At 57.3% G+C, this 27,319-nt stretch overlaps 2 protein-coding genes across 4 annotated transcripts; one reads left to right on the forward strand and one right to left on the reverse strand.

The window, feature by feature from the left end:
* Positions 1–120: 120 nt before the first annotated feature.
* Positions 121–13,014, forward strand: TMEM132A (transmembrane protein 132A). Of its 3 annotated transcripts, none has more exons than XM_032356880.1 (11): positions 121–260; positions 3,163–3,377; positions 3,619–3,837; positions 4,581–4,912; positions 6,180–6,329; positions 7,458–7,656; positions 7,754–7,897; positions 9,641–9,843; positions 10,511–10,790; positions 11,132–11,323; positions 11,739–13,014. In XM_032356880.1, exons 6-11 carry the CDS (start codon positions 7,597–7,599, stop codon positions 12,771–12,773), a joined length of 1,914 nt encoding a protein of 637 aa, XP_032212771.1. In that variant the 5' UTR covers positions 121–260; positions 3,163–3,377; positions 3,619–3,837; positions 4,581–4,912; positions 6,180–6,329; positions 7,458–7,596; the 3' UTR covers positions 12,774–13,014. The 3 variants fall into 3 exon arrangements, with proteins under 3 accessions (XP_032212771.1, XP_032212769.1, XP_032212770.1); XM_032356878.1 differs by lacking the exon at positions 121–260 and adding an exon at positions 480–770; XM_032356879.1 differs by lacking the exon at positions 121–260 and adding an exon at positions 480–770 and having other exon boundaries at positions 7,461–7,656.
* SLC15A3 (solute carrier family 15 member 3) lies at positions 12,939–26,292 on the reverse strand. Its single transcript, XM_032356882.1, has 8 exons — positions 25,055–26,292; positions 21,793–22,082; positions 19,354–19,501; positions 17,855–17,965; positions 16,959–17,127; positions 15,175–15,333; positions 13,657–13,812; positions 12,939–13,218 (listed from the first exon to the last, which is right to left on the reverse strand). The coding sequence occupies exons 1-8, from the start codon at positions 25,592–25,594 to the stop codon at positions 13,064–13,066; spliced, it is 1,728 nt and encodes a 575-aa protein (XP_032212773.1). The 5' UTR covers positions 25,595–26,292; the 3' UTR covers positions 12,939–13,063.
* Between the last annotated feature and the right edge of the window lie 1,027 nt (positions 26,293–27,319).

Here is a 27,319-nt window from a genome sequence, read left to right on the forward strand (position 1 = left end):
GCTGGGCCCAGAGGCCAGACCTGGTGGGTGGGACTTCCTCAGGGGCAGAGGGGCCTCTCCCAGGGGTGGGGCTGGGCAGGAACTCCGCCCGAGACCTCCCTCCACCGGCGTGGCCTAGGGCTCTGTCAGGGCAGGCCCAGGTGGTTGTCACCCAGCCCTTTTTGGCCGCTTTCTCTGCCTTTCCGCCCTTCCGCCCCCGCAGTTTGGTTCCCCATCTTCCCCAATACCAGTTCAGATTCCGGAGTGCGATGCCTTTACAGGTGGGTTACTTGTGGGGCGGGCATGAGGCAGAGGAAGTGGCTGTTTCCTCCAGGGGCAAGAGGGAGCCAGCCGAACGCCTCCAGGCCCTCTCAGTAAGGCGGGTCAGTCTCCAGGGCAGCGGCCTTCTTCCCGACCTCAAGCGCGGGGGCGCTCGGGGCTTGGGGATCCGTGGGGCACTAGGACCCGGCGGGGCCGAGGGGCAGCCCCTGTGCCGCGCTCCCTCCCTCCCACCCTCCTGCTCCGGCTCCCGCTCCATTGTCTGGGAGCTGCGGCCGCGGGCAGGCGACCGGGCGGGCGGCGGCAGGGATCCAGCCGGCCGGGTCCGGGCGGCGCGGAGCGGGCGCGGGAGATGCCGGGCGGGCGGGGGCCACCTGAGCCACCCGCCTAGTCCCCGCCCTCCGCGGGAAGGATGTGCGCCGGGATGGCGGGGCTCGCGGCATGTGTTCCCCGGGGGCCCTGCGGCCCCTGGCTCTGCCTCCTGGTGGCCCTGGCCCTGGACGTCGTGAGAGGTCAGCGGGAGGGGAGGGGATGGGCGGGACCCGGGGTGGCTAGGGCCCGGCCCGGGCCGGTTAGGAGGGATGCGGCCAGCGGGGAGCTGCGGGTTCCCGGACTAAGCTCGGAGCGGGTCGCCCCGCAGCTTGCCCTGAGGACCGGAGGTCTCACCACCCCCCGCCCCCAAACGGATCTTCCCTCCAGTCGAGCTCCTCTGTTGCTTCCCTCACTTCCAGAACCTGGCAACTCTTCCTCATCCAGGACCAGCCAGTCCGGGGCTCTCACCGCCAGCCCACGCACCTTCCGCGAGCTCCCCCTCCCGCCCGGGCATTTAACCCGGCTACCCCTGGCTCAGGCGCACCCGCTCCCTAATCTTCGGTCCACAGAGCTCCTAGCCTTCTCCCCCACCCACTCACCCACCATCGACCTGCCCCCACGGGCTTGGGAAGCAACCCCTTTGCCTGGGACCTGCGAGGTGCGTAGCCGCCCTCCCCTTGCCCCCAGGAGCGATCTGACCTTGGAATCTCCCGGGATTGCCCCATCCGTGCCTTCCTGAATTCTGTGGGGATCCCTATCACTGGAGGAAGGGGGAGCGATTCCCGTGTGCCCAGGATGGGGGTCAGACCAGTCGGATGACACCACAGAACTTGGTGGGGGGTGGCAGATAGTGAGGCTTTCTCTAGGCCCCCCTCACTCTCACCGCAAGAGCCGAGCACTGAGTGCTGGGAGTCCGTGGGAGTCAGGCCACAGAGCGTCTTGTAATTATCCAGGCAGTCGAACAGGAGGAGGAACCGAGGTCAAGGGCTGCCCCCAGGAAGCCATAGTCACTCACCTGTTAACACTTGGGGGCAGGATGTGTGGACTGTCTCAGATACAAGCTCCTTGATGGGGACATCTTGAAAGAGGTTGAAACCGTGAAGTGCCCCGGCCCAGGATGGGGCAGAGAGGGAGCTGGCTCTAGGGCTCCTTTCAGCCACCTGCTCCCCTCCCCAGGGGACCCAGCAGGAGCCCTAATAACCTCTTACACAGAGAGTTGAGGGAAGCCTTGTCGCATCCATTATTCAGTAGCAATAACCCCTCCTCCAGACTTCGCGCCACACTTTACAAAGCCCTCCCCTACTCACAGTTGTCGCTAAATGCTCATTCTACAGGTGAGGACTCAGGCTCTGAGATGTTAAATGACCCAGGCTTTATTGAGACAGAATTAAGATGTAAACGCAGCCCTCCAGGCTCCCAGAACATCCTGTCCAGGGAGAGCTGCCCAGCTTGGGGGATTCAAGAATGAGTACAACAAGTCCCCCTGTCAATAGACAGGAAGACAGCCAATTCAGATGAGGCAATTAGGGGACTGGTGGGAGGGCAAGCAATCAAGAAGGGCTTCCTTAAGGAGACAACATGACCTTAAGGGCGAGGGGAGAGACCCACAGTCTGGGGAGTGAGGCTGGAGGTGCTCACCCTTGAAAACAGCCACGGGGAGAAGCAGGGTATCCCTCTGGGTGTAATATCAGTTCTGACTCCCAGCTTCCCCACTTTCCAGCTGGGGGACCCCAGGCAAGTCCCTTAACCTCAGCCTCATCTTCCACATCCATAAAATGGAATTCATAGCAATAGAACCTAGTTCTCAGAGTTAATTACACAAATTGAAGCGTTAATATATGTAAATGTCTTAAATAGTCATCTGCATATAGTTAGTGTCCGAAAGTGTTTATTATTACTAGGGCTAACCAATAGTTGGTACAAACCAAATACGGTCTTAGGAGTCCTTTGTCCTACTCATTGAATGTTTGGGCTCTCCCCAGGGTCGTGGTCCCCTCCTCCCCCAAAGTCCCAATCCCAATCCCATTTTTGCACTCCGGTACCCAGTTGGGACAGAGAGGAAGGGAGCAAGCTCAGGAAACCAGTGTGCGGTTTCCATGGTGATGATGGAAGTGGAGGGAGGGTGGGTGCCTGGATGAGTCTGGCCAAGGACCCAGGGACAGAGAAAGGGTCTCTGCTTCTACAAAGCTCCCCTCATCACCATCTCCCTACGCAGACCCTGTCTGGGGAGAACTGTGCCCCACAGATGGCTTGATACCAGAGGCATGTAGGTAGAGGGCAGGCATGGGGAGGGGATGCTGAGAAGGTTCTCCTCAGGGAAGGAAGGCCTGAGCCTATGGAAGGTGGACGAAGGAAAGGTTTGGAAGCTGGCATCCGGGCCAGGATATACATTCACATCCTGGTCCTGTCTTGTGCTACGATCCATTTCCCCTTCTGTGAAATGGGACAACTTCCCCCCCATCCTGGGGGGATGGGACATTTCTAACCTTTTCTTCCTCCACTGCCCACTGCTACTGTGCCCCAGGCTGGAGCGTAGTTCAGCCCTGGCCAGCTCTGGAGCTGTCATCATCGCTACGCCTTCTCCTTCTGCAGTGGGCTGTGACCAGGACCCCCTGGGCCCCGTCTACCTGCCCGCAGCCCTGGAGCTCCTTGACGCCCCTGAGCACTTCCGTGTGCAGCAAGTGGGTCACTATCCACCCGCCAACTCCTCTCTGGGCTCCCGATCAGAGACCTTTCTGCTCCTGCAGCCATGGCCCAGGGCCCAGCCGCTTCTCCGGGCCTCCTACCCACCCTTCGCCACTCAGCAGGTAAGGAGAGGACCCCAGGAACCGACTCCCAGGCTAACAGGACTCAGAGCTGAGGTCTGCTTGTGCGTGCCTCAAGGCTCTTCCCCAGCTCCAGCTGTGCTCTACATTTTCCAGAGGGGGAAACTGAGGCCTGTAAATGCTCTCTTCCGCCGCACCAGGCCTGGAAGCCTGGGATCCCCTTTTTCCAGGTCTTGCTTCCCTGCACTCCCTGTTTACTTGAGCAACCCCATTCTCCCTCCAGGTGGTCCCCCCACGGGCCACTGAGCCCCACCAACGGCCAGTGCCCTGGGATGTGCGGGCCGTGTCAGTGGAAGCGGCTGTGACTCCGGCGGAGCCCCATGCCCGAGTCCTCTTCCACCTCAAAGGGCAGGATTGGCCACCAGGGCCTGGCAGCCTGCCCTGTGCCCGGCTCCACGCCACACACCCCGCAGGCACTGCTCACCGCGCCTGCCACTTCCAGGTGAGTGGGCAGGCCCTACCTAGGCCTGCCCTACCTGCTGTGCCAGCCAGAGGGTAGTCCTGGGCGAGGGAAGAAAGAGCTTACCACTTCTGGGTGGTTTCAGAGTCCCAGACAAGCTGACTCCATTCCCGCTCTGCTAGCTTTCATGGGGACCCTTTGAAAGGGTTATTGAGGGCCCCTTACGCAAGTTGAGCTATTGTATACGACTTTGGACACGTAACTTAATTTCTGTGGGACTCAGCTTCCCCATCTATAAAATGGGGTGATAATAGATCATACTTCATATGGAGCTGGAATAAAGAGCAAATGAAATGAGTGCAATAGCTTAGTACAATGCCAATGCCTGGCCCAGAGTACTCCCTCAGCAAGTGTTTGCATTATTGTTAGAATTGCTCTTATAATTGCATTTTGCACTGTTTTGGCGCCGGGATCCTCCAGGGAGAGGTATTTTGCGGGCTTCGGGATTCTTCGAAACCTGAGATGTTGTCCAGGTGATCCTGGGGCATTGTTAGGGGGAGGCATTGGGATTGGCTCTCTTTGGAATGAGACTGTCCCCCAAAGTCGAAGTGTGGCTTTTGGATGGGTTCGGAGACCCAGCCCAAGTCACTGAGTCACCTGGGACATGTCTCTGGCCCGTGCTGGTCCTGCCTTTCATGAACCCCCTCCAGCTCTGCGTTTCCTGGTGTGGGTGCTGGAAACCGCTCCCCTGCCCCGGGTCAACCATGGCCGTTGTGTGTTTGCAGCCCTCCCTAGGTGCCTGCGTGGTGGAGCTGGAGGTTCCCTCCCACTGGTTCTCCCAGGGCTCCACCACGAGGGCCGAGCTGGCCTACACGCTGGAGCCCGCCGCTGAGGGCCCTGGGGGCTGCGGCCCCGGTGGGGAGGAGGACCCCAGGGAACAGGCCCTCCCAGTGGGTGCTGTGGAGCTGCGCCCAGCAGATCCCCCGCAGTACCAGGAGGTGCCCCTGGACGAGGCGGTGACTCTGCGGGTGCCTGATGTGCCCGTGCGGCCCGGCCAGCTCTTCAGTGCTACCGTCCTGCTTCGGCACAACTTCACAGCCAGTGTCCTGACTCTGCGGTGAGTTCTGGGCTCCTGGAAGGGTTGGGGGCAGGGGCGGTGGTTTGAAGGCAGGAACCTCTGCAGGGAGACTGGACAGATGCTTTCTCCTTTAGGGGTTCTTACTGGAATCCTTGATCTCTGCAAAGACAGGCCCACCCCAGTCTCTCCTGGTCCGGCAAGACCTGGCCATGGGCACAGCCCCGAACTCGGAGTCAGAAATAGGAAGCTCCCCTTCCCCTGGCTAACACGGCTTGCTTCATAGGGCAGCTGTGAGGCTCCGGGGAGGGAAAACAGGAGAGGACTTAGAAACTGGAAAGTGCGGTACCTGGGAATGGCTAATGCTCTAATGCCCCAGGAACAGTGTTTGCTCCAGTCAAGTTCATCTGCATGTTCTCCCGCCTGCCCCTTGGCTGCACGTCCCTTTTCACTCCTCCCCACAGGAAGGCCCTCCTTTTTGTGTCCCTCCCGGCAGGAAGTTCTCCCAAAGTGGCCCCCCAACCCAATTCCACTGACAAGGATTTGCAGAGTATGAATCTCCTCTCCCCTGTTTGGGTTTGTGTGTGTCCTGTGTCAGGTGCCTCTCCCACTCTCCTGTGCCCACTTGCACACTCATTAGATCTTTCTCAGACACTTAAAACGTGCCCAGCCCTGTGTCTCCCTCTACTCTGGAGCTACAGAGAGGAGCAAGGCCAAGTCCCCACCTGGTGCTGCAGGGCCCCAGCGGTAGGGGAAGGAGCTATATGGCACGCACTGGATTATGTGCTCTGGTGGAGGTCCCAGGTGTGGTGGGGCCTGGGTGAGGGCTGGAGGGGAGGGGAAATTCATCCTGCACAGGAAAAGCTTTCTAAGGGAAACAGTATTTGAGTTGCTGGAGGCTTGAAGAATGAGCAGTGGAAAAAAGGGCAGGGTGGGCTGAAGGCACAGCCTGAGCAAGGACTCAGAGGCGTAAATGAGCTGTGTGGAGGGGCAAGAACTTTTGGTGTCGCTGAAGCAGAGTGACAGAGGGATGTCACAGCTAAAGACAAAACTTCACCAGATCCTGGAGGGCTTCGATGCCCGGATTAGAGTTGACCTTGTGGGCAGTGGGTCTTTGAGGCAGGGAGAGCTCTGTGTCCTGACCTGCACTGAGATGGGGTCCTTCTGGACCGGAGGACGGTGAGCAGAATATTCAGAGCGCAGTTGGGGAGCCCAGACGGAAGGCCGATGTCTTTCGACAGTTGTGTCCCTCATTCAGTCCGTGGTTCAGCACCCAGCTTGACACACTGGGCCTCTGTCCCCTTCCCAGGATCAAGGTGAAGAAGGGGCTGCATGTGACGGCTGCCCGCCCAGCCCAGCCCAGCCTCTGGACTGCCAAGCTGGACCGCTTTAAGGGCTCCAAGCACCATACAACCCTCATCACCTGCCACCGTGCCGGAACCCCAGGGCCAGACTCCAGGTGGGCAACTCTTTCCCTGGGTGTCAGAGAAAGGAGAGAGCAGATTTTTTCTGGGGCCCAATGGAAGGGGGCTCCCGGGCTGCCTCCCTCCCTACTCCCATCTGAGCATGCACAGAGCACTCCTTCAGGGAAGCCGCACAGAGCAGATACTAATTCATTTAGCTACTGTGTATCCATGTCTGGGTACAGCAAAGTTATTCAGCTACTGTGTATCCATGCCCCAGTACAGCGAAGTTATTCAGCTACTGTGTATCCATGCCCCCGGACAGCAAGTGTCTATGATCTAGTTCCAGGGGATGCCAGCCCATCATGACGGCTCAGTCACAGCCCTCACAGCTGCCACCCTGTCTCCCACAGCCACATGAAATGGGTCCCCTTTTGGGGGCCATTACTATTTCAGAAACAGCTCAGCTGTGGTTAAACTTTATGAACTCTTACTGGTGCTCTGAGCCTAGGCCAAGGCCATGACTGTGGTAGCTCAGGTTTGAATCCTGTTTCTGACATTTTGGATGAATAACCACGGGCAAGCTGGTTAACCTCCCCCGATAACTTCCTCTCCTGACCAGAGCCTCAGTTTCCTCACCTGTAAAGTGCGGATGATAATATACACCCTAGGGTCTGTGAAAATAAAATATAGAGCAAGCACCCAGCCAGTGTTTGATCAAAGGAACCTGCAAGGGTTATGATTCAGGGGGTCAAGTGCCAGTCCTGGGCCTTAGAAGTGACTCTTCCTCCTGGGTAGAGATTGACCCCGGCTGCTTTATGCCTTCCCCCACCACCCAATGGCTGTGGAAGGTGGATATTTGAGTGGCGGGGGAGTAGGGAGGCAGGAGGGCAAGCAGCTTTCCAGGGAGGGTAGCAAAGTGGCTACGTGGATCTTCTAGAGGCCGAGGGTGTATGAGAGCTGGGGGTCTGGAGCCAGGCTGCTTGAGTTTAATCCCAGCCCTGCCACTTCACTCTGTGACTCTGGGCAGGTTATATGACTTCCGTCCCTCTGTTTTCTCCCCAGCAAACTGAGGGTTATCCTAGGACCTAGCTCACAATCTAGAAGTGCTGACAACAGCACCTGGCCACTAGCAAGTGCTCAGCCTCTCTCTCTCTCTCTCTCTCTCTCTCTCTCCCGGCCAGCAGCCCCCTCGAACTCTCAGAGTTCCTGTGGGTGGACTTTTTGGTGGAGAATAGCACGAGTGGGGGTGTGGCGGTCACTCGCCCTGTCACATGGCAGCTGGAGTATGCAGGCCAGGCCCCCGAAGCAGAGAAGGACAAAATGGTGTGGGAGATCTTGGTGTCAGAGCGGGATATAAGAGCCCTCGTCCCACTGGCCAAGGTAAGGAGTCCCCTCCTGTGCCTGGCCAGGCTTGGGGCCAAGTGAGGGGAAGAGCTAGGAGCTGAGCTCCTCCTGCACCCCTCCCACCCGCCCCCAGGCCGAGGAGCTGGTGAACACAGCTCTGTTGACTGGAGAGCCGCGCCGTGTGCCCGTGCGCCTGGTCACGGTGGACAGCGGGGGGGCGCTGGTGGAGGTGACAGAGCAGATCGGCTGCGAGTCAGCCAACACCCAGGTCCTGCAGGTGAGTAGCGAGTGCCAGCCCCGTGTGAGTATACCCTTGTATGCACGGGGGTGCACGGACCCCTTCCCCACTCGGGTCCCCAAGAGAACAGCTGTTTCTTCACACCAGAAACCTCGTGGAGGTAAGCCACAGATTCAACTTCATTCGTTCCCACCACCTTTTTCCACAGTCAGGTGGGAGCTGTGTCGCTCCAGCAGCCCAGGTTAGGCACCTCCACGTTCATTGACAAATGATCCGATGTGGGAGGGTTAAGAGTGCATACTTTGGAGGCACATGACTGGCTCAGTCAGTAGGCCATGTGACTGTTGATCGTGGAGTCCTGAGTTCAAGACGCATGTTGGACACAGAGCTAGAGCCTACTTTAAAAAAAAAGAGGGAGAGTATATATGTTGGGACCCACAAATTTTAGTTTGAAACCCATCTCTGGGAGTGTCTGGGTGGTTCAGTTGGTTAAGCATCTGCCTTCAGCTTAGGTCATGATCTGGGGGTCTGGAATCGAGCCCCCACATTGGGGGGGGGTCCCTGCTCAGTGGGGAGTCTGCTTCTCCCTCTCCCTCTGACTGCTGCTCCCCCTGTGCTTATGCGCTAGCTCTCGCTTTCTCTGTCAAATAAATAAATCTAAGAAAGAAAGAAAGAGAGAGGAGAAAACCCATCTTTGTTATCAATTAGCTGTGTGAGCATGGGCAAGTCTCTTCACCTCTCTGAGCCTCAGTTTTCTAAGCTTTGAAATGGGAATATATTAGACTGTTGTAAGAATTAGAAGCTCCCAGAGGTGCCTGCATGGCTCAGTTCTTGATTTCATTTCATGTCAAAATCTCAGGGTCGTGAGATTGAGCCCTACATCTGGCTCTGCTCCGGGCATGGAGCCTGCTTAAGATTCTACCCCTCCTTCTGCCCCTCCCTAACTCTCTCCCTCTCTTAAAAAAGGAAAAAGATGAATTAAAATCACCCTAAGACACTAAAGCAGCAGAGAGCAGCAGCTGAAGCCACGGCAGCTTTTAATGCAATGTAATACTTATAGGATGCTAAAAATGGTAATTATTAAAGCCTTGTAATGATCCATGAGATTAAAAAAAGGGTAGGCAACTTACTCTGTTTTGAAGTTTTAAGAGGGGAAACCCAGAGCTTGCATTTCTTAGCTCCTGGCTGCCAGTCTGGAAAAGATGTCTTGCCACTTACGATGGCACTTTGCCCCTATGTGAGTGACACCCTCCTGAGGGCTCTCGGGTGGGTAGGTCTGTCTTGCCTCTGCCCACCTTCCTGCAGTTGGTTGCCAGGCGGCTCCCACACAAAAGTCAGAGGTCAGCACTAACGAGGAGCCAAATTCGTGGTTTGAACTCTCCACTACCAAGAGAATGATTTTGTTGTAGGCAAATAGCTGGTTTCCCCAGCTGAGCCCTGGGTGAACTTGAGGAATGGGTGGTTCCTCCAGATTGAATCTTGGAGGCATGGTGAACCCCCCACCTTTTTTTTTTTTTTCAAGATTTTGAGAGAGCATGAGCAGGGGCGAGGGGCAAAGGCAGAGGGAGAAGCAGGCTCCCACATGGGGCTCAATCCCAGGACCCTGAGACCATGACCTGAGCTGAAGGCAGACCCCCTTAACCAACTAAGACACCTACGTGCCCCTTGCTGAAATCTTCCTACTCTTAAGACATGCCAGTAAATGCAGGATGAAATTCAGCCCTGCCCCTCATGGCGAAGCCCTGTCTTCCAAGGCTTAGCCCAGCTCCTGCCCTCCCATAGGTGTCGGAGACCTGTGATGCTGTGTTTGTGTCTGGCAAGGAGAGCCGGGGCGCCCACGGGGTGCGGGTGGACTTCTGGTGGCGCCGGCTGAGGGCCTCGCTGCGGCTGACAGTGTGGGCCCCGCTGCTGCCCCTGCGCGTGGAGCTGAGCGACACCACCCTGGAGCAGGTCCGAGGCTGGAGGGTCCCCGGCGCAGCTGAAGGGTGAGTGGAGGCCTTGGTGAAGTCGCACTGGGACCAGAGAGATGGTGCAGGGAACACGGCCAGGGGTCTAAAAAACCAGCCCCGTTGTTTCTGGTTCCTCCTACCCACCTGCCTGTCACCAACCGGCCTCTGGCCACTTTGTGATCACGGACCTCCACGCTCCCTCTCCCCCTTCTCCGAAGTCCAGATCATTTCCTAATTACTGGGTAGCCTGATTAACCCCACCTGCCTTCACTCTCCTCCCTGAGAATGTAAGACCTTAAAGGCGGGGGATTTTGCCTATTCTGTTCACTGCTGGGTCCTCAAAGCCTAAGATGGCACCTAGCTCAGTAAAGATCGAGAGGGTCCCACCAGAGCCCAATGGTGAGGCAGTCTCAGGAATCTGAGCCAGGCCTTCTGGACAATGAGCACCCCAAGGTCTCCCTGCTCAGAGATGGTCTCTCCACCTCCCCTGGAGACAGGAATTCAGATTAGAGCAAGAGGAGGGCGGCCTGATGGACAGGCAAAGGCACCAATTAGGAATAGGGCTGCGGCAGGGCACCCACACGTAGAGGGACAGTAGAGGGGCAGCTGCGTGTCTCCAGAGGCCGGGACCCTCTGCGGCTGGGGTGGAGCCTGAGCCGACGGCCCTCCCCCGGGTTTGTCCATTCCCTACCCCCACCCCCAGGGTACCGGAACCCGAGGCCGCTGGGGTGGCGGAGGAGGCCGAACGGCGAGCCCGTGGCTGCCGCCTGCAGTACCAGCGGGCCAGCGTGCGCTTCCTTGTCCCCTTCGCGGCCCACCCGCTGGACGGCGGGCGCCGCCTCACCCACCTGCTTGGCCCCGATTGGCTGCTGGACGTGTCCCACCTCGTGGCGCCACACGCACGTGTGCAGGACCCACGCATAGCCTCGCTGGAGGGCGGCCGCATCCTAGTGGGCCGGGAGCCTGGCGTCACCTCCATTGAGGTGGGTAGAGCCCACCCAAGGCCCCCAGAATGTTCATGGGTAGGTGTGAAGAATGTCAGAATGGGCCCCGGGTGTACCTGAGCAGGTATGAACCCAGTGATGGCCCATGTAATGAGGGACACCCTCAAAGCATGAAGGGCTGGGGTTGGATATGTGGGGGCCAGGACTTGAGAGAGGAGGGAACTGTTCCCGAGGCATGGGATCGGGGTCCTGGTATGTATTGGTCGTATGGAGGGCAAAGGGTGGGGAAACGCAGTATACAGAGGATGGGGCTCGGAGGGGAGGGGCTGTCTGTGTACTCTTCTGGCCCCCCACAACTTGCAGCTCCCTCTCACCCTCAGGTGCGCTCCCCACTCACTGACTCCATTCTGGGAGAGCAGGCATTGGCTGTGACGGATGACAAGGTCTCGGTGTTGGAGCTGCGGGTGCAGCCGGTGATGGGCATCTCACTGGCCCTGAGCCGGGGCACTGCCCACCCCGGGGAGGTCACGGCCACATGCTGGGCACAGTCAGCCTTTCCCGCCCCAAAGCAGGTGACAGCCAGGGGTCAGGGGGATGAGGTCAACATCTCCAAGTGGGGGCTAATGACAGGGGGATGGGAGGCACCTGGACCCCTCACCTTAGGGTTTTTCAGAATGAGGACTGACTGCCCTGTGAGGTAGTGAGCTCTCTGTGGATAGAGGTGATCAAGCAGTGGCCGGCTGGAGTGTGGCAGTGGGAGGTTGGTTAGATGGCTCTGAGGACCCTCCCAATGACTCAGACCCCAGGGCTGAGTGGCAGACAGGTGATTGACACACGTCCCCTCTCTCCCTGTGTTTTGTCCATCTGCCTGTGTCTGTTTTCTCTCTGATCTCTCCTCCTCCGTGTGGCCTGTCTCTGTGGGAGTGGTCTCTGTGTGCATGCGTGCGTGCCTTCGCGTGTCTCTGCCTGTGTCCGTGTGCCCCACAGGAGGTGGCCCTCTCCCTCTGGCTGTCCTTCTCTGATCACACCCTGGCCCCCGCTGAGCTCTACGACCACCATGACCTGGGACTGTCTGTCTCAGCCGAGGAGCCCGGTGCCGTCCTGCCAGCCGAGGAGCGGGGTGCCCAGCTTGGGGTGGTGGTGAGTGGGGCAGGGGCCGAGGGGCTGCCTCTGCACGTGGCTCTGCACCCGCCGGAGCCCTGCCGCCGGGGCCGCCACCGAGTCCCCCTGGCCTCTGGCACTGCCTGGCTGGGGCTGCCCCCTGCTCCTACTCCGGCCCTTGCCCTCCCATCCAGCCCCGCCCGTAGCTCACCAGACACCGAGGCCAGCATGGGAGGGAGACGATGGGAGGCGGGTGGAATTGGGGGCAACGGGGGTGTGAGGGGCAAGTTTGAGCGGGCGGAGGAGGAGGCTGGGAAGGAGGCAGAGGCTGGAGAGGAGGAGGAAGAGGAGGAGATGGTCCCTGCCCCTCAGCGGGTCACCGACCTAGAGCTGGGCATGTACGCTCTGCTGGGCATCTTCTGTCTGGCCATCCTCATCTTCCTGGTCAACGGTGTGGTCTTCGTGCTGCGCTACCAGCGCAAGGAGCCTCCTGACGGTGCCACCGACCCTGCCTCCCCCCAGCCCCACAATTGGGTCTGGCTGGGCACTGACCAGGAGGAACTGAGCCGCCAGCTGGACCGCCAGTCCCCCGGCCTGCCCAAGGGGGAGGGGGGCTGCCCTTGCGAGACTGGGGCAGGAGGGGAAGCCTTGACCATGGCCCAGGCCCCTTCTGGGGGCACCACCAGCTCCTCAAGTACCCTGGCCCGGAAGGAAGCCGGGGGGCGGCGGAAGCGCGTAGAGTTCGTGACATTTGCGACAGCCCCCCAAGCCCAGCCGTCTGAGGAGCCCGTAGGGGCCCCTGCCGTGCAGTCCATCCTGGTGGCAGGCGAGGAGGACATCCGCTGGGTATGTGAGGACATGGGACTGAAGGACCCCGAGGAGCTGCGCAGCTACATGGAGAGGATCCGGGGCAGCTCTTGACCCCTCCCCAGCCTGCCTGGCTCCGCCTCGTCGGCCGCCAGCCCAGGCAGCCTCCCCAGCACCCTCTGGTGCTTGCGGATCCAAGTCCCTCATCTGGTCTCTCCAAAGGACGCCCACCCAGGTCACCTCTGCCCTGCCCCACCCCCATCATGGACCATGCTCGTAAGGAAGGGCTTATGCCCCTTATTTATGAACCATTTCATCCTAACGTTGGGTACAGAATAAACTCAAGGAACCTCCACTGGGCCTGGACTGTCTGTGTCCTGGGGAGAGAAGGGCGGGGAAGGTGTTCAGCCCCTGTCCCTACTGGGACAGCTTTGGGAAGTTGGGGCCTGAGCTACCCTCTCGTAGCGGCCAGCGATCCACATAAACAGGAGGGCCGTGGCGGCCTGGATGCCGGCCAGCAGGAAGAAGTACAGGTCCATCCGGCAATTGTTGATGTTCCCTGGGGAAAGGAGGGGTTGGCATTTGGGTCAAGCAGGGATCCCCAGGGACTGGCGGCTGAAGCCGTGTGGGGAGTGGGTGGACAGACAGCCCTCTCGTCCTGTGCTGCCTGTGAGTCCCCATCAGATGTTCTTTCCGGGGTTTAAAACACAAAGACCCCAGAGAAAGGTGACCCTTCAGCCAGAACGACAGACTTCCAGAAGCAGGAAGGAGCTTGGAGGTCTGTCAAGTACACGGATTCCCTTTTGACAGTTAGGGAAACTGAGGCCCGAGGCGGGGAGGCCACATGGGCGACTGGCCAAGGTAGGGCTACAACCCGGTTCTTCTGAGTCCAGGCTGCTATTTCACTGGGCCTGGGGTCAAAGCACTTAGTTGCCACCTCCTTTCTAAGCCTCCCACCACCCAGGCCCCCACTCTCCAGGGAGGGCCCCACACTCACCAAAGTCCCTAGGACAATAGAGCCAGCCCCCGGGCAGGGACAGCAGTGCCACGAGGCTGGAGCCCAACAGCGAGCCCACTCCGGACAGGCAGAAGAAGATGCCCATGATGGCGCCCTGCATGGAGCGCGGAGCCTCCGAGTACGCAAACTCCAGGCCTGCAGAGGGACAGGGGGAGACCCAAGCGTCCGCTGGAGGAGCAGAGATGGGGCCTGCCCAGCTTCCATCCTGGCCTCCCCGGCATGACTGCCCACCACGAGGCTAGGATGACCCCCGTGCCCCCGTGCCCCCTTGCCTCTGCCCTGCTCATCTAGTCCCCTGGCTGAACACCTCCGCCTGGATGCCCTCCCACATTGCTCCGTCGCCCCTCCTCCTCGGTCTCCCATTTCAGGGACAGCACCTCTCTCTCCCCCGCCCTCTCCACCCTCCTTCAACATCATCGCCAAATCCTTTTGATTTAACCTGAGAAACTTCTTGTCAGCCCCCCTTTCTGTTCCCTCTGCCCCAGGCCAAAGCGCTGCCCCCAGTCATTTACTGTCCGGTCCCTGCAAATGCCTCTTAAACCACCCCCCTGCTTCCTGTCTTCCTCCTCACACAGCCAGATGGGTCTGTCTAAAAAAAAACTCTAATGGGATCGGGATCCTTTGCCTGCCATAGTCCCCTGTTGGGGGGGGAGGAGCTGTTATTGCCCTCGGGAGAGACGGCAACATCCATCCAGGTTTGGCCCCGACCTTCCCCAGCCCTTGCGCACTCCCCACAAGGCTTAGCTCTCCGCATCTGCTGTTCCCCCTGCCTGCAAACCTCCTTCCTGCTACCAGCTGAGTTCTGCCCTCCCTGCCCACCTGCCGGCTCCCCACCTCGACCCAGGGACTCTCCCTACACCCTGGAGTCACCACTACAGCCCTCCCCTGGGTTTACTGTCTTCGTGACCGCCCCCCTACCCAGTTCTGAGTGAGTCCCACAAGAGCCTAGCCGTGGGCCTCCGGCCAAGTTGCTCCTGGTACTTGGCTGAGCAAAGAGCCAACCTCCACTCCACAGCTCTGGCTCACAGCCCGGCGGGGGCTGCAAACGTCCTGCGTTATTACAGCACAGAGACCCGCAACAGAGATGAAGGAAAGAAGGTTCGAAGGACTCCCTCTGCCCAGGGGTCTTGGAAAGGGCTTTATGGAGGAGTTGGCATTTCGGCTCAGCAGTGATGGGGAAAGCGGGGTTCACTTTGAACCTGAGGCACAGGGAACAGCACCCGCACAGACATGAGGGATGAACACAGCACCAGGGACCATGTGGGAAGTCGGTAGGGAATGTCTTAACCACCTGCAAACCTCCAGTGCCTAGTCTACTGCCTGGCACAAAGCAGGAGCTGGTGAGTCTCCCCTGGGTGAACTCGGCCCCACCCAGAAAACCTGGCCTTCCTCTACCCCCATGAACTCCAGAAGCTGGACCCGTGAGACATCCGACTTCGAGGCAGCACCAGGCAGAGCCCGTCATTGGCGCGAGAGCAGGGGAGGGGGCCAGGGTACCTGGGATACTGGCAAAAATCTCACTGATCCCGATGAGCAGGTACTGAGGAATCTGCCACCAGATGGACAGCGGAGCTGCGTAGTACATGTCCTTCCCGATCTGCTGGGACACCGTCTGGTTGCGATGGACGTACTGTAAGCGCTCCATCTCCAGGCCTCCTTGGGTGGAAGGGGGTGGGGGTGGGGAATATAAATAGCCAGGCCCAGCATCGGAAGCTTAGCCCAGGGCAGAGCTTGTCTCGTGGTTGGTACTCACTAAGTCCCCAGGGACCTAGTGGCAGCAAAGGAAAAGCACACGGGCCTGGGAGCAGGCTGGAGGTCCGAGATTTGAGCTTCAACTCTTCGACTTTTGCCTTGACTGCTAAGAATGCAGTTTTGCACTCATAAACAGGAACAGCTTGTGTTACTTGAGAGCCTGTTACGTGCTGGGCATTTAATATGCATTCTTGCAAATGAAGAAAGACAATTTTAGGCTAAGCAACCAGCCCAGGGTCACCCAAGCTGATGAGGAGTTGGCGCTGGATTTGATGTCACAGCCAGCATCTGGTATCACAGCTAGCCCCGTTTCCCTGATACCACGGGAAATCCAGAAGAGTTTTTAACCTGGCTCTCAAGCTTATTTATACCTCCTTCCCCTTTGTTGCTTAGGAGGCAGCTGTGCTGTTGTGGCATGAACACTGGATGTGGTAGGAGGTGATGGTGTAGGTTCCAGTCCTGAGCCCGGGCACTGGCTAGCTGTGTGACCGTGGGCAAATCACTTAAGCTCCCTGAGACCCAGTGCTCTTATGCAAAAAGTAGGAATAAAAATCCCAGGATAAGGGGCGCCTGGGTGGCTCAGTCGTTAAGCTTTTGCCTTCAGCTCAGGTCATGATCCCGGGTCCAGTTGAGACTCAGATCTGGCTCCCTGCTCAGCAGGAGGCCTGCTTCTCCCTCTCCCACTCCCCCTGCTTGTGTTTTCTCTTTCACTGTCTCTTTCTGCCAGATAAATAAACAAAATCTTTAAAAAAAAAAGCCAGGATTGCTATGGGGATGAACTAGGACAAACTGCATTAAGGCACGGGTTGAAGAAGAACCTAGTTTGGTTTTCATCCTTGCAACACAATCCTGGTTTTTGAGCTTTGGTTCCCCTGGCTCCTCATAATCCAGGCACAGTGCTGGGCGTCTCACAGACTTCGCCTTTTTTTAATCCGCACAACACTCCGGCTAGACTACATTCCATGAGGCAGAACTCGGGTCCTGCTCTGGGGCTGAACGAATTACTATCCTCATTGCAAAGACGGAGCTCAAAGATGCTTAGTAACCTCGGGATCACTGAGCTGCTGAGTGAAAGGGACGGAGGTTTGTGCAGTAGCATGAAAGGCTTTGTCACCAGGACCCCTTTGTCATAAATGGCTTCAAATCATTTTGAACTAGAAGAAGGAAGAGAATAAATAATAAATTCTTTTTTTTTCAAGTGTCTGAGTGTCTGAAAAATTCTCCAACACATTGATTGAATGCCATGTGCATTATTCATAGCAATGAATGAAAAAGAAAAAAAAAACCTGTCTTCAGGGAGCTTCCACGACACTGGAGAAAATCTTTTTGCATCTCTTGGCCTGAGTTCCCTCATCTGACGAGCAGAGACGGGGCTAGAGGAGGAAGGTCCCCTTCAGTTCACACCCCCTGGGAAGCCAAGACTGACACCCACGGTGAGAGGGTGTACATGGCCTAGACCCACGGTTCCAGCATCAGCCCAAAGCAGAGCCAGCCTCCCTCCCCATGTCCCTCCATTAAGGCCCACACACCTGCCACAAGGACAGAGGCAAAGCCGAAGAACATCCCCAGGGCCATCTTCTGCAGGGCCGAGGGAAGCAGCTTGCACCGCAGCAGTAAAGGGTCCAGCAAGTGGTCCTTCACAGGTACCAGGATGAGCACCACCACGACGTTGGCCAGGAGGAGCCAGGCTTCTGGGATCTGGGTAAGAGGGGGCCAAGCAAGACAGGCTAGCAGTGCAGAAGGAGCTCTGGACAGGAGCGGGGAGCGCTGGCCTCCTGGGTGATCCAGGATCAGCCCCTTTCCCCTCTCTGGAATGTACTTTCCTCCACTGGGTAAGTCAGGGGTGGGATTAAATCAGAGGATGGCAAATCGGTTCCTCTGGCTTCTATCAGTGGGTAACGGCTGCCTGGAACATTCTCGGGCTCCACATGAAAACATGTGAAGATGGTCTAGTGATGTCTGTCCTGGGCAAGGAATGAAGGTATAGTGGCAAATGTCACACCCTCAGCTCTGAAGGTCTTTGATGTTATGAGTCTTTGACACACCAAGGAACGGGTTTGGAAAGTTCTGGTGAAAGACAGACATCTGGGCATCCAGGCGTCCCAGAGAGTGAGGGAAGTCAAGGTGAAATTGAGGGACCCAAGTGCACCTTGAAGGCGCTGAGGGCTGCCTCAGAGCGGCAGTGAGTGGGAGCAAAGCTGGCCCCGAATTCTCTGGAACAGCTGAGCATCTTGGCAGGATGCCTGGGCTGGGGCACAAGTTGACCCATCCTCCAGGTGCTTTTATGTTCCCTGAGGACCCCCTACCCCTGTTCCCTGAGGACCCCCTACCCCTGGGCGTGAAAACAGCTTCATTGCCTTCTGTTTACAGAGGAGACACCCTGTACCACCTGCCGTGGGGGCTGAACCCCCGCCTGGCCTCTTACCTTGTAGCCGCCGGGCTGAGCTCCCAGAGCTGCAGAGCTGTTGGCGGGGTTGTCTGGGAAAATGTTTGGGATGCGGAGGTGAAGACCCTGCAGGACGTACGTGGACTGCATCTGCCAAGAGGGGCGGAGCCGTGGCTGGCACAGAACTGGCCGCCTCCCCTCAGCCCGGGAGCCGGCCAGCTCCTCGATGGGCTTTCTTCAGAAGGAGCACCGGGCAGGCGGACAGCTGTCCTCTCTCCCAGCCTCAGGGGACGTGACCGACCCCCCCCCTCCCCCATTCTCCTTCCTCCTCAGGAGCCAGGCTGGGTCAGGGAGCCTCCTTCTCTCTGCTTCCAGGCCCATGAGCCCTGTGTGCAGCCTTATCCCAGAGCCTGGGCACAGCTGGTCTGACTCACATTTGGTGTCTCCAGGGCCTGGCACAGAGGAGGTGTGGAGAAATGTCTGTTGACATGGGGAAGATAATGACATGGCTGTCCCCACGGGGAGCTCTCCCTTGACACTGAGGCCAAGCTGCATCCCACGGGCTGACACAGCACAGGCCCCGGGTAGGCCCTGGCCCACCGGAATGGCTCTGGGCAGGATCTAGGGGGCCCACTGCCACACTGGGCATCACCCTCTTAGCTGCTCTATAAAACTGGGGGACCAGGAGAATCCCCCCAGGAGGGCCTGAGGCAGGAGAGGGCACTCAGGGTGCTCAGGACAGCAGCTATGCACCAACTGATGTATGAGGATGTCCGTATTCTGAGAATCAGCCGCGGACGCATGCACACACCCTCCTCATGTCCCTGTCCCCTCGCCTCTGTGTCACCCCAAGTAGCAGGCTGGCCCCACACGACACCCATATTCGGTAAATGCACAACAAGTTTCCTAGGAAGGGGGTACGGAAGGCAAAGGCCTTGTCCTCTGGAGGCTAAATGTTGGGGCTATAAGCTGCTGCCCACCGCCCCCCCTGCCCCCAGCACCACCAGCCTTCCCCTGAGGAGATGGCAGGAAGCAGAGACTCTCAGACAGGCTGGGTACCAGTCTCACCTGAGAAGTTTACCCTTCTAGAGCCTTCCCCCCACAGTCTGGGGTGGGACATGGAATCAGTTTCAAAAGCTCTGCAGGCGGTTCTGAGACACAGCCCGGGTGGGGGACTCAACTCACGGAGCTCGTCCCTGACTGGCTATGTGGCGTTGGGCAACCCTGGGCCTCCGTTGCCACATCAGAGGATCTGACTGCTCTTGAGCGGGGGGGGGGGGGGCTCTACATCTCCCGTTTTGCACATGAGGCCCAGACAGACGGGGTGACATTCGGGGCACTGGGCCTCAAACCTGTCTCCAGAGTTCCTCACGCTATTCATTACCGGGATGGCTTTGTGCCAGGCCCTGCGTAGCCACAGGTCACGCTGCGACCCCCTGCCTCCTCTTCCACAAGCTCTGGGCTTCTATGGTGAGAGCGGAGGCCTGTCAGGCGACCAGGGAGCCTGTGCTCCCAGAGCTTAAGACCCGGATGCTCACCTGGAAATACACCATCCAGTAAGGCACCAGGGTCACCATGACCGGCAAGAGCTTCACCAGCACCTGAAAGTTGGCCATGTCCTCTTGGGGGGAAGGACCAGGCTGGGGAGACCTCTGGTTAGGCAGTGGCTGGGTGCCTTGAGGGTCTCTGTGGGGTGATGGGGTGCAGCAGATAAAGTAGCAGCCATCACCACCCCCACGGCCACCATTATCTTGCCCCTCCATCACCAGTGGTCACCTCTGAGCCCGCCCCTCTCCTCCCTCCACCAGGAGCATCTCCTTCTCGGTCATCACCGTCATCAGCATCCTCGTCATCATCATCGTGGATGAGGCGATCTCCCCCCAAAGCCAACCTCCTGCCAACTGTTCACTACACTCCCTGTCACTGTGCTTACTGTCCCCTCCTTTCTCGCACAGGTGGCTGATCAAGAGCCCTCCCTCCTGGAGCTGGAGCCCAGCGGTCTGGGGGAAGGAAGACCAGGGACTGCGGCCAGCGGAGTGTGGAGGGACTTTTGGCCTCAGTGCCGGCATCCCGTGGGCAGCAGGGAAGTCCCAGTCCAAGCCTGACTCAGAGAGAAGGGGTGTCCCAGATCTGACATACCCCAAAGCACCCCCATTTGCCATCACCAAGTCCATCCTCCTCAACAGGCAACATTACAGCCCTCTCCCTACGGACGGAGGCAGCGGAGGGGTAGGGGTGCAGGGGAAATGGTCAGGAAACAGGATAGATTAACCACTGCTGCGACCTTCCCCTTTTGCCCTTCGTCTGGGCATGTTTCTAATCCCTTCTTGATCTAGAGCCTTGCCTCATCCTTTGAGATGCCAAAAAGGGAAACACCAGTGCAGTCATTTCTAAAGATGGCCACTATTAGCCTCTCCCCTCCCATGGTGGGATGCCACTCCTCCACCAACGGCCAGTTCGCTCCCCTGCCTGGGATCCAGGCTGGCCTTGTGGCTGACCCACGGAATGAGCAGAAATGGTGGCTCGGGGACTCCAAGCCCAATATCAGACTCTAAGACCAATAGTTTCTGTCTCTTTTCCTTCGGAACGTTCACTCTTTGAAAGCCCCCTCTCTTACAACCCACCTTGCCGTGAGGAGCTCCAGCCACAGGCATGAGGCCACATGATGCGGGACGAGATTGGACTACCAGCAATGTAAGTGAGCCATCTTGGATGTTCTAACCCCTTTGGCCAGATGACTGACCCCCCCCAACACACACACAATGACATCACAAGTAGAAGAACTGCCCGGCTGAGCCCAGTCGCCACAGAATTGTGACAGGTAAGAAAACACGGTGGCTTCAGCCACTGAATTCCACGACAGTCTGCTGGGATACACTGGATTGTTAAAAGGAAACCCCACAGCAAAGCAGTGCACCAGCTCGGACAAACATGTGCTGCCCCTTTTCCATCTAGATCCTACTGACAGGCTCCGTAACCGGTTCCAGGGTCTAGACACAGGTTTGCTTAGCGTAAATCGTCAATTAACTTTAAGAAGGACAGGGGCTGAAGCAAGCCGGTGTGCCTGTGAGAGGCTGTTGAGAACCTTCCTCTCTGGGCTGCCGGCTAACTCAGGGAGAGCAAGTTTGGTGGATTTCTTTTTTTTTTCCCCCAAAGAATTTATTTTTTTGACAGACAGAGATCACACACAGGCAGAGAGGCAGGCAGAGAGAGAGAGAGAGAGGAGAAAACAGTATCCCCGCTGAGCAGAGAGCCTGATACCTGATGTCCTTGATCCCAGGACCCTGAGATCATGACCCGAGCTGAAGGCAGAGGCTTTAACCCACTGAGCCACCCAGGTGCCCCTTTTCTTTTGTTTTTAATATTTTTATTTATTTGAGAGAGAGAGAGGAGAGAGAAAGCATGGGCAGGTGGAGGGGTGAAGGGGGAGGGAGAAGCAGACTCCCTGCTGAGCAGAGAGCCCAATGCAGGACTCCATCCCAGGACCCTGGGATCATGATCTGAGCCGAAGGCAGACGCTGAACCTACTGAACCACACAGGTGCCCTCTTAGACTTTCTTACACTTAATACCAGTGTGGCATTGGATTACTTATATTATATCCCAACAGCCTGCACTGGTACCATCGTCTCCATCACCAGCCAGCCCTACTGCCTTCGTCAGTCACCGCCGACTTCGCTTCACCGAGGCTGCTAACAAACACCTCCACCTCGATCGTGTGATCACCATCAGGGCCACAAACAGCCTCCCACTTTCTACAGTGAGCCCATCAGCCGCACCACTGTTGCTGCCACCTTGACCTCGGTCACCATCCTGAGTCACCCTTGCCACTCCAGCCCCCAGCACAGCAGGCCGTCATAGAGGACTACCACGGGCGTTGACCCCAAACGTCCTTCCAACTGGCCCATGCCTCCCCCCGGAGGAGCACAGCACATGTCCATGCTTCATGGCCCTCTTCCCCAAGAGCCCCCTTCTCACCTGACAGAGTGTTGGGGCCACAGCCGGGGACAGCAGCTTTGGAGAGCGAGTTTAAGCATAGAGGACACTTGGCTGCCTGTGGGGGGCTTGGTGACGAAGATGGGGGTGGCAAAGAGGAAGATGAAGAAGGCCAAACCCACGCAGCCCACGGGGATGCTGTAGCCCAGCAGGAAGTCAACGTTCTGTTGGATAAAAGCCACGACCAGCAGCGAGAGCACGGCACCCACGTTGATACTCCAGTAAAGCCAGTTGAAGAAGCGACGGCTGGCATGACGACCAAGATCCATCACCTGCAGGGCAGGGGTGAGAGTAAGGGAGGACCGGGGGCACCCTGCCACGAGGTACTGCACCCCCTCTCCCACAGAGGCACTTTCCTGGTCCCTGATCACTAAATAGACACTAAATAAATATTGGTTGATAGAATGAATAAGCCTTTCCCTTGGGAGTCACTTGTTAATGACCAAGATAGTTTGGCACAGCTGTTTTTTCATGCCCATGGCACACCGTGCTTTTTTAATTTTCACCAAGAAGTGCACCCAACAGATGTCTTTGATGTCACTTTGTTCATTTCTGGTTGGTTTATTCCTTTGTCTTTGACTGAATGGCCTACAGTATGCATCACCTTTATAATTAGAAGAAAGCCCATAAAGATCAGGTCTATTTCACATTATTAAATGTGGTGAACAGTTAAAAGTCTAATTGAGAATTTCCTCTGTAATTTGGAAGTGCTGAGTTTTCTCCTGTGACCCGTCGGCCCGTCCCTTCCCATCCTCTTGCTCCTTCTGATTTAAGCCCAGTCAAGCAAGGCTGGCCTACCAGGGAAAGCAGAGGTAGTCTCGGACACAGCCCCAAGAGCGGGTTCTGGCCTGACAAAAAAAGAAATCAGTCCCCCCCAGCAAGGGCAGAAAGACTGAAAATCTTTACCCAGGATTTGGATCAATCTGCAACTGTCAAGCCCCAGGCCCCCTTCCGGTCTGCTGGTTCAGGTCAGTAGTGCTGGCTGATTCTACTTCGCCCAGACCCTGGTCTCAGTTCCTGCCCAAGCAGGTCTGGGGCTGGGCCCAGGCACCTGCATTTCTAAAAAGCAGCGAAGACTAGAGGTCAATTTTCAAGGCGATTCTGTACTCTGTTACGTCTGTCACCTTTTCAACAAACCACCACATCTCGAAATCCACTGGTTTTCCTTTCTGTTAAGCTTGACATTCTGTGATGGTGTTGGGGAAAAGGTAAGTTGTTTTTGTTTTTGTTTTTGTTTTGCCTTTCTAAAGGTAAAATTATAGTCTATACAGAAGCATAGTCTTAGAGATTCTGAGGGCTCCTCTAGGCATTAGAGGGGGAAGACCATGTCCGCACGAGAATTTTTGCTGTTGACTTCCAAACAGAAAATTGAATAAGCCCCATTATGTGCAGGCACTTCCATTTATTAATCGGATGTAAATTAATATGACAATTGCAGCTCTAAGAGGGAAGACCAGGCAGCCCATTCAGGATATAAATGAGCTCTCCCAAAATGAGCACTTTGTCAAGAATGATGGATGGCCCTTTCTGAAATCAGCAAGTGTGTTAAAAACAGGGCTTCTGGGTATGGCTATCTGCCAGATGGTGCGAACCCTTCCCACCCACACACCCTCCATCTAACTGCCCTCCTGAATTCTGCAGCAGTCCCTCACTGCTTTGGGGTACCCGCCCCTGCTGTCCCTACCCACTCTCCACTGCAGCCAGAGACATTCTTAAAGAACTCAAATCCAGTGATGTCCACCCCTGCCTGGAATCATTTCAGTGTTTCCAATCTTGTCCTATGGGTCAGGTTCAGACTCCCAAGGGCAGCCTAGGGCACCCGGGGGTGTAGTGCACATCAGTGAAAGAGCAGAATGAAGGGAAGGAGAGAGATTCCTATCGGCAGATGCTGGGAGTCTCCTCGTCTGAAGGAAATCAACAGTAGCCAAGGAATGGAGAGGGTGCCCTGGGGGCACCAAGTCCCCCGACATCAAAGGAACCCCAATAGCCTGGATGAGTAAGTCCTTGGCAAGGACAATGGAAACTGGGTAGGATGCAATGATTCTTTTAAAATATCCCCTTTATGATGGTGGATAAATACAATTAAAGAACATTTGAACAACAGAGGCAATAAGGGAGAAGTACAGCAAGTTCTGTGGCCTGATCACACTGTTGTGACAGCCTTTTCCTGTTTCTCATTTTAGCTGACTCCTAGTCTTTTCAAAGGGCTGTAATCATATTCTGTACTCAGTACTGCCTTGCTTTTCCTAACACCCTCTGTGGTTGTTTTAATCATATTACATATTACTTAAACTTATTGTCTAATATCCCACTGAGTGAAGCTATCAAAGTATAGCCATATCAGGGGTGCCTGGGTGGCTCAGTGGGTTGAGCCTCTGCCTTGGGCTCAGGTCATGATCTCAAGGTCCTGGGGTTGAGCCCAGCATCGGCCTTTCTGCACATCAGAGAGCCTGCTCCCTGCCCTCCCCCCCTCCCCACAAGCCTGCCTCTCTGCCTGCTTGTGTCAAATAAATAAATAAGCCTGCTGCTCTGTCAAATAAATAAAATCTTTTAAAACATTTTTTTCTAAAAAAGAAAAAATATATAGTCATTTCATTAGGCACTTACTCATTCATTTGGTAAATATTTATTGAATTTCTCCTGTGTGCCACGCTCTGTCCAAAAGCAGAGAGAAAGGCCTCAGAGGCTGAGATATTTGCCCAAGTGCTCATGGCTAGTGAGAGGCAGAGCTGGGATCTGAACCAGTCTATGGGACCCCACCTCTGGCTCTGCTGGTTAGGAAGGAGCTTACTCCTTCCCTAGCCCCCAGATTCCCTAGGACACATAAAGATGGGGCTCCTGGAGGGGCCCGAATTCCAGCTACCCTTCCCACCCCTTGACCTGCTCCCTATGTGACCGTGGACGGGTTGATTCATATACTGAAACTTCAGCGTCCTCATCTGTAAAGTGGGCATAACAACACCACCTTCCTCCTGGGTAGTTCAGAGGATTAACGGAGTTAAAACATTGAAAGCAGCACATGGTCCAAGAAAGCCAACAACGGTTATTACCATCACGGCCATCGTTATTGTTGTTAGACTTAGCGCCCCCTCTTCTTTCCAGTAAGGAAACCGGGAGCAGAGAAGGGGGGAAGTGGTTTGCCTGAGGTCGCTGCTGGCTCTCGGTCTCAGCTCCAGGAACCGCGCAGGCCCTGCGCCCTCCCTGGACCTCGCCGGGCGCGCGGGGCGGCCCGCCCGCCACTCACCTGGTCCGCCCCGAAGGAGGTGAGGTTGCTCCTGATGGAGCTGGCGGCGAGGGCGAGCAGCAGCAGCCCGGAGTAGAGGGTGGGCGCGCAGTACGGGGTGGGCGAGACGCGCGTGCAGTCGGGCGACGGGCAGGCGGGCGCCAGCGGCGACACGGGCATCTCCCCGCAGAAGGAGCGGCGGCCGTCGACGAAGGCGGTGGCGGGCAGCAGGCTGGAGGCGACCAGGTAGAGCAGCAGGCTGAGCGCGATGGCGCGCGAGCGGCCCAGGTACGCGTCGGCCAGCCAGCCGCCCACGGGCGCCAGCAGGTAGGACGCGCCCAGGAAGACGAGCGCCGCGCGGGACGCCTGCTGGCCGTCCCAGTTGAAGCTGGCGCCGTTGAGGTAGAGCACCAGGTTGGCCGAGACGCCGAAGAAGGCGGCGCGCTCCAGCGTCTCCACCAGCAGCACCGCGGCCGCCGCGGTCCGCCGCCACCGTCGGGGCGCCCGCGGCCTGCGCGCCACCAGCGGCCGGCGCTCCTCCCGGGCTCCCCGCGCGGCCATCCTCCGCCTGCGGCCCTGCCCTGCGGCCCCGCACCCTCGGACGGGCCGCCCTCCTTTCTCAGCCCCTGGGGCTGCCCCTCTCCCCTCTCTGCCTCGCCTTCTCTCCCCCTCCGGCCTCAGTGGCCACCCAGCCTCTACCTCCCCGCCCTGACCCTGGGCTCTGTCCTCTCTCCTCCACCCACCCTGGCTCTTCCGACCCCCCACCCTTTCTCCCCCTCCTCTCAACACCGCTGCCCTCGCGGCCGACCCTTCTTCGCCCCGCCTCTCTGCCCCTCCCCCTCCTTTCCTGTTGCTCTCCCCGGTCGCCCCGGCTGAAGTGTCGTCCCTTACCCCTGTGACACCTGGCCTACACTCTGGGGAGGGGACCCTCCCACAGGGCTCACTCTGCCCCACCGCCTCCTCCTGGCCCCTCCACTGCCTCCCCTGCCTCCCCTGCTTCCCCCTCTGCCCCCCCACCTCCTCCCTGGCCCCCTCTGGCTCTCTGTCCCGCTCAGCCTCTGTCCAGCTTTCTGCTTCTTGGGAAATTCTGGTCTCTTCTCGGTTCCCCTTTCTGTGGCTGGGCTGTGTCACATGGTGCCGTGGGCTGCACAGGAGAAATGAAAGCCTGGGTCACAGGGTCCCTGTCTGCCCAGCTTTCTAAAAACCTCCCTTCTTCCCCAGCCTAATCTTCCTACCCCCACCCCCCTCCGCCTCCGGAGCCTGAGGAATTGTTTCCATCTTTCACTTTCATTTCATCCCTCCATCCTGCTTTGGCTGCATCTTCTTCCAATCACAGTCCAAAGCAACAGCAACAGAACTGGAAAGGCCACTTGCATTTTTTTGTTTTTTTGGTTCCCCCCTCCCTGTCCCTGCCCACTTTACAGATGCAGCAACGGAGGCCCAGAGAACCTGTAAGAAGGGAGGGTGCGGATGACTGTTGATGATAACTGAGCTGAGGGTAAACCCCTGCTGGGGCTCTTGAGTGATGGGAAGCTCTCCGAATGCAATTCACCTTGTGTAACTGCTATTGGGAGGAAGGAAGTGGGGTCACCTTCAGGAAGCATGTGGCATCATAGAGGGCCCACAAGTGAGTTGAGATTGGGAAGGGTCGGCCCTCAGACTTCATCTAGACTGGGCTCAGCACTCCCTCGGCGGAGCCCTGTAGTGCGTGCCTCTGCCCTCCTCCAACCTCAGGACAGCCCCACAGCCGCTCAAGTCCGGCCCCAGGCCCCTTCCTTCTCTTTCCCTGACTGCTGAGCTCTGCCCTCTCCCAGAACTGCTCTTCTCCGGATCTCCGCATGGCTGGTCTCTTCTCTTTACTCAGATTTCAGCTGAAATGTCTCCTCTTCATAGAGACCGTCCTGGTGGTCCTAAGTAGTTGCCTGCTGGATCCCCAGCACTCTCCATCTGTCACTCTGTCTTGTGTTCGTGTCTTCAGGGCATACAATACTCATCCAGTTACGGATTTATTGTCTTTCCTGATAGAATGTATATTCCACTGAGTCAAGGACTTTGTCTTTTTTTGTTCTTTTTTTAAAGAATTAATCTTTTTTAGGGGCGCCTGGGTGGCTCAGTGGGTTAAGCATCTGCCTTTGGTTCAGGTCAGGATCCTGATGTCCTGGGATCGAGTCCTGCATCAGGCTCTCTGCTCAGTGGTGAGTCTGCTTCTCCCTCTCCCTCTGTGATCTCTCTTGCTCTTGCTTGCCCTCAAATAAATAAATAAAATCTTTTAAAAAATTATTTTTT

This window comes from Mustela erminea, chromosome 9, assembly GCF_009829155.1.
Source record: "Mustela erminea isolate mMusErm1 chromosome 9, mMusErm1.Pri, whole genome shotgun sequence".
NCBI classification, from domain to species: Eukaryota; Metazoa; Chordata; class Mammalia; order Carnivora; family Mustelidae; genus Mustela; species Mustela erminea.

Excerpts from the sequence above, each read along its gene's own strand:
- TMEM132A (XM_032356878.1), top strand. The coding sequence starts at position 671 with ATGTGCGCCGGGATGGCGGGGCTCGCGGCATGTGTTCCCCGGGGGCCC. Across the intron at positions 7,657-7,753 it reads CCCTCGTCCCACTGGCCAAG|GCCGAGGAGCTGGTGAACAC; the intron begins GTAAGGAGTCCC and ends ACCCGCCCCCAG. Across the intron at positions 10,791-11,131 it reads CTGGCGTCACCTCCATTGAG|GTGCGCTCCCCACTCACTGA; the intron begins GTGGGTAGAGCC and ends TCTCACCCTCAG.
- SLC15A3 (XM_032356882.1), bottom strand. The coding sequence starts at position 25,594 with ATGGCCGCGCGGGGAGCCCGGGAGGAGCGCCGGCCGCTGGTGGCGCGC. Across the intron at positions 17,966-19,353 it reads ACTGGATGGTGTATTTCCAG|ATGCAGTCCACGTACGTCCT; the intron begins GTGAGCATCCGG and ends CCCTCTTGGCAG. Across the intron at positions 13,219-13,656 it reads CTATTGTCCTAGGGACTTTG|GGAACATCAACAATTGCCGG; the intron begins GTGAGTGTGGGG and ends TCCTTTCCCCAG.